Source organism: Meles meles, chromosome 7 (genome assembly GCF_922984935.1).
Source record: "Meles meles chromosome 7, mMelMel3.1 paternal haplotype, whole genome shotgun sequence".
NCBI lineage: Eukaryota > Metazoa > Chordata > Mammalia > Carnivora > Mustelidae > Meles > Meles meles.
Window position 1 is genome coordinate 95,588,695 of NC_060072.1, and position 12,199 is coordinate 95,600,893.

The 12,199-nt window shown below is 39.2% G+C and overlaps 1 protein-coding gene across 1 annotated transcript; it reads left to right on the forward strand.

The window, feature by feature from the left end:
* The first annotated feature begins 7,913 nt into the window (after positions 1 to 7,913).
* LOC123946455 (olfactory receptor 6C4-like) lies at positions 7,914 to 8,852 on the forward strand. Its single transcript, XM_046011841.1, has one exon. The coding sequence runs from the start codon at positions 7,914 to 7,916 to the stop codon at positions 8,850 to 8,852; it is 939 nt and encodes a 312-aa protein (XP_045867797.1).
* Positions 8,853 to 12,199: the final 3,347 nt, after the last annotated feature.

The following is a 12,199-nucleotide window of genomic DNA, read 5'->3' on the forward strand; positions in this document are numbered from 1 at the left end:
GGGGGGTTCTTTGTGCCTCCTGGATTTTGTTGCCTTTTTCTTCCCCAAATTAGGGAGGTACTCTGCTATAATTTGTTCCTCTATACCTTCCACCCCTCTCTCTTTTTCTTCTTCTTCTGGGATTCCAATTATTCTAATTTTGTTTCATCTTATGGTATCACTTATCTCTCAAATTCTCCCCTCATGGTCCAGTAGCTGTTTATCTCCCTTTTTCTCAGTTTCCTTATTCTTCTTTATTTGGTCTTCTCTACCACTAATTCTTTCTTCTGCCTCATTTTTCCTAGCAGTTAGAGCCTCCATTTTTTTTAAGATTTTATTTATTAATTTTGACAGAGAGAGATCACAAGTAGGCAGAGAGGCAGGCAGAGAGAGTGAGAGGGAAGCAGGCTCCCTTCAGTGCAGAGAGCCCGACGTGGGACTCGATCCCAGGACCCTGAGATCATGACCTGAGCCGAAGGCAGCGGCTTAAACCACTGAGCCACCCAGGCGCCCTAGAGCCTCCATTTTTGATGGCACCTCATTAATAGACTTTTTTATTTCAACTTGGTTAGATTTTAGTTCTTTTATTTCTCTAAAAAGGGGTTCTTTAGTATCTTTAATGCTTTTTTCAAGCCCAGCTAGTATCTTTATAATCATCATTCTGAATTCTAGTTCCAACATCTTACTAATGTCCATATTGATTAGGTCCCTGGCAGTCAGTACTGCCTCTCATTTTTTCCTGTTTGTTTGGTTGGTTGGTTGGTTTTGTTTTGTTTTGAGGTGAGGTTTTCCATTTTGTTATTTTGTCCAGAGAAGAACAGATGAATGAGAGAACAAAATGATAAAAGGATAACAATGACCCTACAAAAAAATAAACTAAATAAATCAGAAAAGACCCAATACCAGGGGAGGTGGGGAGAAAGGAAAAAAAAAAAGACTATGATCAGGCTGGTGAATAAAACAGAGCCACACACTAGATTTTGGATGTATTTTGGTTTGTTAGAAGAAACTGCCTCCCAAAATTTTAAAGAAAGAAAAACTTACATATATACAAAAATAAGGTTAGGGGTGCCAGGGTGGCTCAGTGGGTTAAGGCCTCTGTCTTCAGTTCAGGTCATTGTCTCAGGGTCCTGGGATCAAGCCCTGAATGGACTCTCTGCTCAGCAGGGAGCCTGCTTCCCCCTCTCTCTCTGCCTGCCTCTCTGCCTACTTGTGATCTCTGTCAGTCAAATAAATAAAATCTTTTTTTAAAAAAAGGGTAAATACAATGAAGGGATAAAATATGACTGTAAAGATGAAAGTTTAAGATATTTTTAAAAGGGAATTGATAAGAAGTTGGTTGAAAAAAGGAAGAAAAGTTAAAAAAAAACCAGCAAAGAATGTGATCAGGCAGGAAACTAAAACAAAGCCAAACACTAGATTAGGGCATATTTTGGTCTCTTAGAAGAAACTGTATCCCAATTTTTTAAAGAAAAACTTATACAAGAAATAAGGTTAAATGCAATGAAGTGTATAATATGACTGTAAAGATGAAAATTTAAAAATATTTTTAAAAAGGAATTGATAAGATGTTGGTTGAAAAAGGAAAGAAGAAAATTTCAAAAAAATAGAAAAAGAAAAATAAAATTTTAAAAGTTAACTTTGAAAGACTAAAGAATCATGGAGGAAAAACCATCAATTCTATGGGCTCTATTCCCCTAGTCCTGCAGTAAACTTGGTCTTGGCTGGATGTTCTTGCTGATCTTCTGAGGGAGGAGTCTGTTACAGTGAATCTCAAATGTCTTTGCCCCAGGCAGAATCACACCACCCTTGCCAGGGGCCAGGCTAAGTAATCTGGTTGGGTTTTCTCTGGGTAGCTTTTGTGCCTGAAAGCTTCCCATACAGATTTAGAGGACAAGAGTGAAAACAGTGGCCTCCCAATCTCTGGCACCAGAGGAGCCAAGAGCTCAGAGCCCCACTCCTTGGTGAGCCTTCAGAGAAAAGCAGTCAATCACTCCTGTCTCCCTGGTCTCTGGCCACACTTAGTGCTCATCCAGTCTGTGACCAAGCATTTCTATCTCTGGCAATTAACCCTGTTTGGAGTTTTCAAACCCAGCAGATTCCTGTGGTGCACTCCCATGACATTCCTCCCAGAGGAGGAAAGGGAGTCTTCCCAGATCTGCCTCTTGTTAGGTCTATTGTTGCCCCCTCCTCAGCTCCATCATTCCCCACTCTGATACTTGGGAGCTCTGTCACACTCAGGCACCCCTGGTCTTTCTGTGACCCCAAGGATCCTGAGACTGCACTGTCTGAGCAAGGATTCTACCCACTGCTTAGCTACTGGAGCAATGTGCCTCAGTAGAGCAGACTTCTAAAAGTTCTGATTTTTGTGCTCTGCCACTCAATCACTTGCTGGGAGCCAGCTGATGGAGGCTCCCTTCCCTCACAGTCTATCTTCCCAAATATCACCACGGATTCATTTCTCCAAACATTCTACCTTCCAAAAAGTGGCCAATTTTCTGTTCATAGCATTGCTGCTATTTTTTTCTTTGATCTCCTCTTTAGTTTATAGGTGTACAGAATGGTTTGATAATTATATAACTGAATTCCTGGGACCAGACAAAATTTAGGTCTCCTAATCCTCTGCCATCTTGCTCCCAACCCTCTAATCGCAACTGATGAATTATTAAACTCTACATCTGAAACTAATGATGTATCAAATGTTGGCTAATTGAATTTAATTTTTAAAAATCATTTGTTTCATTTCAGTGTAAGAATCATCTGAATTAAGCAAATAGGCAAATTATTAATTATATCATCTCCCAAGTACAACACTGTCTAGGTTTATGCTTGAATCTCAGTTTCCACTTGCTTGGTGCCAATCTAAGTGAGCTCTATCACACAGAGTCCCTGTGCTTAGAGAAAACTAAGATTTACCACCTACCACTTCAAGTCAACCAAATAACTTCCTTACAAATCCCAGCACACATGCACTAGGTATTCTTTCTACCCTGGGTTGCCACACGCAGAACTTCTCAAACTTTTTGGTAGTCCAGTTCATTTGGATGTAAATAGAAGAAACTCTCTCAAAGAAGTATAAGAAATGGTTGCAGTGGCATCTCAGAGGCCAGATTCAACAAGTACAGCCAAATATAACAAGTTTAAGCTGCCATCAGTTGCTTTCTCTCCCTTTCTCTCATGCCCCATCTCTATCATTTCTATTTCTGTCTCTATTTCATTATTGCTGTCTCACCCTCTTGTAACATAGACTAGTTTTCTGATCATTCATCCATTCTCACATGGCTTTTTATGCCTGCCCCATGAAATCCAACTCTTCTTCCAGCCCAACTACCCTCAGTTAACAAACTCAGACACCATGTATAAATACCTAGGAAAGAAATTATAATTGTGGCAGCTCAAACCTCATGCCAACAAAGCCCCAATTATTTTTTTTATTTATTTGACAGAGAGAAATCACAACTAGGCAGAGAGGCAGGCAGAGAGAGAGGAGGAAGCAGGCTCCATGTGGAGCAGAGAACCCGATGCGGGGCTCAACCCCAGGACCCTGGGATCATGACCTGAGCCGAAGGCAAAGGCTTTAACCCACTGAGCCACCCAGGTGCCCCCAAAGCTCCAATTATTGATGGTCAAAGAATGGCTCTTTCTAGAATAAGTCCAAGAAAGAGTCTCTTAGGGCAGTGTGGGCTGGGAGGAATTGATCCCACATATTGAATGTAAAATAATCACTCTCAAAATAAGTTAGGGAAAGACAATTATCATATGATCTCTCTGATATGAGAAATTTGAGAGGCAGGGTGAGGGTCATGGGGGGTAGGGAAGGAAAAAAAATGAAATAAATTGGGATCGGGAGGAAGACAAACCATAAGAGACTCTTAATCTCACAAAACAAACAGGTTTGCTGGGGTGTGGGGGGGCAGGATAAGGTGACTGGGTTATGGACATTAGGGAAGGTATGTGCTATGGTCAGTGCTGTGAAGTATGTAAGCCTGATGATTCACAGACCTGTACCCCTGGGGCAAATAATACATTATATGTTAATAAATAAAAACAATAATAATAATAAGCGCTCTCTGTAGGCCTCTGAATAGACTGTATTTATCTCTTCTTTCATAAATTTATACCACCTTTGTTTTCTTCACCTTCTCATCCTTTTCTCCTCTGCATCATATATTTCCAATATATCATCTGTCTTGGTTGATATATCTTTGTCCTTCAGCCCCCCCAAGAGTCTTTTCTACCAAGAGTCTTGGGGATGTAAGACTCTTGGGAAATTACACATTATCAGTCTCAAACCCTGTATTTGCAACATTCTTCCTTAGATCTCTCTGCCTATGGCTAAAAAGTAAATTTTTGAAAAATTGTTCACCATAGAATACTAAAGACAAACTTCATGAACTACCAGATTTACCTCAGACTACCCCTGAAAACAGAATCTTCTTCTCCCCAGATCCAAGAAAAAACTTCAGAATCTTTGGTGTCTTAGCCAAAACCCTTCTTAACACCACACCATGGGCCTCTTCTTCACAGACTCCATGATCCTTGGAGATCAGTCTGCTATTGACATTGCCATGTAAATGATTGATGGATTGCCAGTATGTGGGTAGAAGGAGCCTAGAAATGCAGAATCCAAAAGGAAATGATGAGGGGCCATGAAGGAAGGAAGTTCAACCCCATGGAGAAAAGGAAGAGGGATGTAGAATATCCTGCCTTCTGTCAGAAAGCAGGAATCAAGAACAACAGTCCAACACAGGGAGGAAAGATGTTGATCTGAAAAAAATCCAGAGCTTTCTCTATAGTGATAGAGTAATGCCACTGACAATAGGAAGCAAACACCTCTTCTACATCCCTCATGCTTCTGAAGAGGCTTGGAGCATACTGTAGAATTAGACATACCTGCTCTCAAATGCCAATAATCCAGGGTACCTGCTGTGTGACTGCAAAAGTTACATAACTTCTTGATACTTAATTCCTTCATCTACAAAATGGGTAAAATAGTAATAGCAGTAATAGTAACTTGTCTTGTAGTTACTATATTCCAAGTACTTTTCTAAGCATTCCACATATATTAACATATTTAGTTCATGTGACAAACATGATACAGGTACTACTCTTAACACTATTTGAGAGATGAGGCAGCTGAGGCACAGAGGGGCTAGGCAACTTGTTAAAAGTCACACACCTAATAAGTAAGTGAGCTGAGAGCCTAATAGTAACTACTGTCTCGAATGTTGTAAGCATAAAATGATAAAAGGAATGGAAGTTGCTGCAACTCTGCCCAGCTCAAGTAAGCTGCTCAAGAAACTGATATTGTTGCATTTTTTAAACTATTGTTATCATCATTATTGTTTCAGTTCCCACAAGGCTTTTATGCTGTAACTGATACCCTTGTGGCAACTTCCTCATGAGTCTGTTTGGAACATCTTCCCTAGTTACCTGTCAAATGTTTTTCCCCAACATTATTTCTTCTAAGGACTAATTAGACTTCCCTAGACCTGGATCCCCAGGGCAGTAATTTATCCCTTAATGTCTCTGCTCAGTTACTAGATAAAATGTGTACCCTCAAACTGGTATAAAGTGACAAGTCCATAACAGGTCTTGAGACAAAATGAAGAAAGTGGACTTTGAATACTAAAGGGTTCCATTAGCTGATATAAGGCAGTATCTTCAAGAATTATGGATCCAATTCTAATCTGAATTAACTGTAGAAAGAGCAGTAGCAAGCAAGAGCTAGAAACTATTTCTTCTCACACTAGTGCTCAAGAAGCTTGTATGCCCTGTGAGAAAATAGATTATGGATCAGTATTAGAAAAGAAAGTATGTTACATTTTATTCTACTTTTTCATCTACATCTGACATCGCAGTTTTGACCCACAGCATCCACAGGTAAAATCTCTCATCATCTTTCCTAAGTGACAAAAGTGAGTATGTTCACAGTCATCAATGTTACCCCTTCTATGATGATGGATTAGAAGACCTGATTGTGATTGCTACTGTTTTTTACCATTACAAATCATGCTTTTTTTTAATTTTTTTTTAATTTTATACCCATCAAGATGGGTATAAAGTAAAAGGAAAAGCTTTCCATCTTTTGTTCAGTGGCACTCCAGAAATAGCTATCATTAATCATGTGGTATTCGTCCAGATTATTTTCTATGCAATTAGAAATATACATATAAATTTCCAATTCCTCACTCAGATAAAATCACACAATATGTTATGAGTAACAACTGTTAATTTCACTAACAATATGCTGTAATTATATCTAAGGCAGTACAAATCAACCTCCCATTTATTACAACTAGGAATGATCATAACCTATTTAGGCATTCACCTATTGGTGGAATTTTTATTGTTTATAATTTTTCAATATTTCAAACAATGATGAAATGAATATGCTCAAAGATATGTACACCTATGCTGGTATTTATGTGAAATATGAATGTAAATTTTTCTAAGTTTTTTTTATTTATTTTATTCAACAGACAGAGATTACAAGTAGGCAGAGAGGCAGGCAAAGAGAGAGAGGAGGAAGCAGGCTCCCAGCTGAGCAGAGAGCCCGATACGGGGCTCGATCACAGGACGCTGGGATCATGACCTGAGCCGAAAGCAGAGGCTTTAACCCACTGAGCCACCCAGGCACCCCATGAATGTAAATTTTTGAATGACAGTCTAAATAATTCATCAAAGACCAGAAGCTAGTGAACAAAAGTCTGAGCCTCCCAGTCAGAGTGTGACATTTCCTAGCCCTTATAGTCCAATGATAACAATGATCCACGTTCGTGGATGGACTCCACTGTAAATTTGTTCCAGATAAGCACTCACCTCAGAAAGGACCTTGACATTCCTTAGTTTTGAGGAATCTGGAAGATCAGAACACAAGGTAAATGCCCAAAAGCATCCTTGAACCTAGCAAGTTCTTTCCTGGGAGGAATCCTTCTAATCTTAAGGACCAGGCTGACCTTTCCCTAGTTTTCTACACCAGAGTTTTATCTATGTCCTAGAACCTGAAAGAGTATAAGAAGGGATCCAGGTCTAGATAAACATTTGTCTCTGAGTATTTAAAGCAGTTAAAGAAAGCTTTCCTGGAATTATTAGATATCTCTTATCTCTCTCCCATCAGTTAAAACCAGGAGAAAGGGCTTCATACAGAAAAGAATACAATGTTCCAAAGCTTTCTCAAGCCCTGCTGCCAGACACAAAAGCCAGAACACATAAAAAGAACTAGCCACTCCTGCATTGCACAGCTGGGGATTGTCATCAGATAGAGCAAAAGGAGAGGACAGATATCCAGTATGTTGAGGAGGACAACAATGAAGCAAATAACTAAAGCAATAAGGCTGAAGAAAGAAGGGACATTCCTATCATAGGAAAGGGGCTGCATAGATATGAGAGGAAAGGTAAGAAAAAGAGAGTAAAAATGAAAATACAGAATATGCCAGGTGCCTGGGTGGCTCAGCTGGTTAAGCATCTGACTCTTAATTTCAGCTCAGGTCATGATCTCAGGATAATGAGATTGAGCCCAGCACTGGCTCCACCACTGGGTATAGATTCTGCTTAAGATTTTCTCTCTCCCTCTCCATCTGTTCCTCCCCTCTCAGCCTCATTCACATGCTCTCTCTATCTCTATCTCTAAAAAAAAAAGAAAGAAAGAAAAGAAAAAATATACAATATGCATTAAGAAGTGCCGGGTGGCCATGTGTTGTTCTAAGGAAAAGGTCTCAGAAATAAAACCTCCTAAATGGGAACTTTATCATACAGATTTTGTGAAGGGCTAGATTGAGACCAACATTCTCCTTTAGTCAGCTGGACAAAAGAATTCCCCATGAGCAAATTCCAAGGTAAATCCACATCCTCACTCAATTTTTCTGAACTTTGCTATCCTTCTCATCACTCGTTTGTCTCCTTCTCAGCTTCACAGGCAGCAAAGGTTAGCAATGAAAAACCAAACCTTTCTGACAGAATTCATTCTGTTGGGACTAACAGACATCCCAGAGATCAAACCTGTAATCATTATATTTCTCCTCCTCACATACATATTCAGCATCATTGGAAACCTGTCAATCATCACCCTTACACTACTGGACTCCCACCTCCAGACTCCCATGTATTTCTTCCTCCGGAATTTCTCCTTCTTAGAAATTTCCTTTACAACCACTTTCACTCCCAGGCTGCTGTTCAGCATCACAACTGGCAACAAGACCATCAGCTTTGCTGGCTGTTTCACTCAGTATTTCTTTGCCATCTTCTTTGGAGCCACAGAGTTTTACCTTCTGGCTGCCATGTCCTATGACCGCTATGTGGCCATCTGCAAACCCCTGCATTACCTGACCATCATGAGCAGCAAGGTCTGCATCCAGCTGGTTCTCTGCTCTTGGTTGGCTGGATTTCTAATCATCATATCCCCAGTCATCCTCACCAGTCAGCTGGATTTCTGTGCCTCCAACATGCTGAATCATTACTATTGTGACTATGGACCCCTCCTAGAAATATCTTGCTCAGACACAAGATTCCTGGAGCTGCTTGACTTTATCTTAGCAGTTGTCACCTTGGTGGTCACCCTGGTACTGGTGATTCTTTCCTATACAAACATCGTCCGGACCATCCTCAGGATCCCTTCTGCTCAACAAAGGAAAAAGGCCTTTTCCACGTGTTCTTCCCACATGATTGTCATCTCCCTTTCTTATGGCAGCTGCATCTTCATGTACATAAAGCCCTCAGCAAGAGAAGGAGTTGCCTTCAATAAGGGAGTAGCTGTGCTCAATACCTCAGTTGCCCCTTTATTGAACCCATTCATTTACACTCTAAGGAACAAACAAGTAAAACAAGCTTTCAAGGATGTCATCAGGAAAATAGTGTATCTTTATTCATTTTAATGGCCTCAAAATCAATGAAAATTCTGAATGAAATTCATGAAGTTACTCCGACTGATAGAGCTTCTGAAATCCCTTTCAAAGTAATTGCTCCTATCAATGGATTGTGCATATGTATCAAAATTTTATTTCAAATTTGCAAGCAAGAGAAAGATATTCAAAGATATTTTTCTGATACATATCTTTTAATAAAGGTGAAAATTAGGGAAAATATCTTTAAAGTACATACAAAAAAGAACTATCTGATTAAAAATTATTTTGCTTATCATAAATTTGGTGATCAGCTGAATGAATAAGTCTATTTTTCCACATGAACCTCTTCGTCTTACCAATAACTATCAAAAAGTTGTAGGCAAATTTTGTCAGAAATTCCTAGGTACTTCCCAGAAAGTATAATTTATGAGGTCATACACAAAAATAAATTCTACTCCAGATAATCTTTCTCAGGTTTTCACCAATTTGCTTTCTCAAGCTTCTCCACTTTATAGTCTTAAAGATTATCTCTTTCTGGCATCTCCTACAGAAAATATTTCCTACTCTAGGGGACAGCATGGAATCTCATGATTGTTCACAAGGACATTTCTGATTCTCATTTGAGAGCTGAAATCAGAAGGAAAACTGTTAACTAAGGAATCTTTGGACTCAATTTAAAGGAAAAATCAGGGGGCACCTGGGTGGCTCAGTGGGTTAAGCCTCTGCCTTCAGCTCAGGTCATGATCTCAGGGTCCTGGGATTGAGTCCCGCATTGGGCTCTCTGCTCAGCGGGGAGCCTGCTCTCCCTTCTCTCTCTGCCTGCCTCTCTGCCTACTTGCGATCTCTCTCTGTGTCAAATAAATAAGTAAAATCTTTTTAAAAATAAAAAAATAAAGGAAAAATCAAGTGAAGGGATATCTTAGACCTTGTTAACAATGACCAAAATCTGTAAAAGCTGGAGTGTGGCAAAGTGTGCCTGACTTTTAGAGAATACATTCATAAGTGAAATTGAGGATATTGGAGGTGTTACAGATGCTACTTAGGGAGGCCTTAGGATGCTATGATCTATTGACTATCTCCACAACTTCCTGCAGTTCGAGTCCCTTGGTCACCTCACTGACTTTGACAATCCTTGTAAATGCTTCTGACAGTCAAGTGGAGCCACTTGGCCTCTACTCTCTTTGGGTCCCATCATACCCATGAAAATTAACAATCCCAGCTCTGTGACCATCTGTCCTACCATCATCCCCGATGAATGAGTGTCATTACTGAATTTTCTGGTGATGCAGATATCCCTCTCAGCAGCACATTCCTTATGTCCCTGGTGAATGCATCCCATTGCCCCTCCTGTAGAATAAATCTTCTAGTGGATCTGATGTTTTTACATCATTCTACCTACCTCAGCCTTTTTATTCCTTCCATAACCATCTTTCAGGGCAAGTCATGTATTTTCACATCACTTAGTGCTGCACATTGCTTTTTCAGGCTTTAGCCACCCCAACAGTAAAATGAGGTCCTTGCTAGGACATTAAGACCCACATCCTCAGGTTGTCAATAAATTCTTTCTCAGCCAGTATTACATTCTGGGACCCTGATCAAAATCCAATCTCAGGAACACTTTTCCGACTTCTGCCAGTACAAGCTAGTCAATTCTTTCAATTTTCCTAGTGCATAGGTTCTTCTGTCCTTTATCAAGCCCAGCATGTCCTCAGCTGGATAATACTAGGTTTAATCCTAGTTATCAGCCTGGCATCCAGGAGAAAAATTGGGGACAACTACTGAGGGAAGCATCTGGTGACTTATAGAAGAGAGAGGCCTCAGAAGCATCTTCCACCTAGCTCTTGCTAGGGAAGGGTGGGCCACCTTTGCAAATTCAAAGTGTTCACAGGCTACAAAGTCAAAATCTTCAGAATGATTCATCCAGATATGCCCTTTCCATGTTTCTTGTATCCATGCTTTCCCCATCAAGGTCTTGAGCTTCATAACTTACCTGCCTTGGATAAGCATTCAAATATCTCTGGAGTTCTAAATTCTAACAAGTAGATCAACATTCACTCAACTATGTCTATCATTCAGCTACAAGAGATAAGGGCCTCTTTGTAACCTACAACATAGGTAGACCCTCTGGCTCTCATAAATAGCCATTAAATGCTTGTTAGCATCCCTTAACTCTCATTATCTCTCATCAAGATATCAAAACAACTTGGCAATAACCAATCAACTCTACCAAATTTGCAGACATTTATTTTCCCATGTTTTTCAAATGCCTGCATCATCACATCTGCCACTGCATTCCTCCCCTCTGGGACATTTTCCCAAATCAACATCAGTGAATTTAGCAACTGAGCCACCACACTACACACAAGATAATACCAGCCCACAATTGAAGGATTTTGAAGATTATGGTCCACTGAAAATATTGATAGCAACAACAAAAATTAAATTCAGCTCAACTCCTGACTAGGTTGAATAAACTTACCATTAGCCTTACAGAAGAAAATGCATTCCCATTTCTGTGTATAAGTACTATTTATCTCAGACTCTACTATTTGTCTACATGTGATCTCCAACATGCAATCAAAAATTACAATACACACAAAAAAGCAAGAAGGAAAAAAACCTATTATCAAAACAAAATTTTGAAACTAACTCAAAAATGACACAGATGTTGGAATTATCAAACAGGGACTATAAAATAATTATGATTATTCTGTTGAAAGATTTAATGAACAAGGTGGACAACATGCCTGAAGAATTGGGAAACTTTAACAGAAAGAAAATTTGTTTTTATTTTTAGCATAATGGAATACTAGAACTAGAGTAAACATTAACAAAAATAAAGAATTCTGTAAGGGGTTCATAAGCCTACTGGACATGGTTTAGGAAAGAATCAGTGATGCCAAAACAATGAACACTGTTATGCTGTAAATAAACAAATCTTTAAAAAAAAAGAATCAGTGAAAGTGAAGAAAAGCCAACAGAAATTATCCAAATTAAGTGTAAGTAAAAAAAAAGTGTGGGGAAAAAAGTAGGCCATTTCAGAGTAAAGGGACAATATCAAATACTCAAAAACATGTGTAATAGAAATCCCCGAAGAAAAGAGCAAATTGGAGAGAAAGAAATATCTGAAGTGATGTCAGATAATTTTCCCATCATAATGAAAGAAAATAAACAACAGATAAAAAAAAAAAAATCCAGAGAATCCACTGCAGACTATCAGGATAAATCACACACACACAAAACACACCTTTAGATGCTCCATAGTCAAACTGCTAAAAAACAAAAATAAAGAGAATATGATTAAATCATTCAGAGAAAAAACAAACTAAAACATAAAAGAAAAACATGAGAACATCAGTAGATTTCTCAAAAGGGTA

Bases quoted from the DNA above. Each gene is read 5' to 3' on its own strand.
- LOC123946455 (XM_046011841.1), top strand. From the start codon at position 7,914: ATGAAAAACCAAACCTTTCTGACAGAATTCATTCTGTTGGGACTAACA.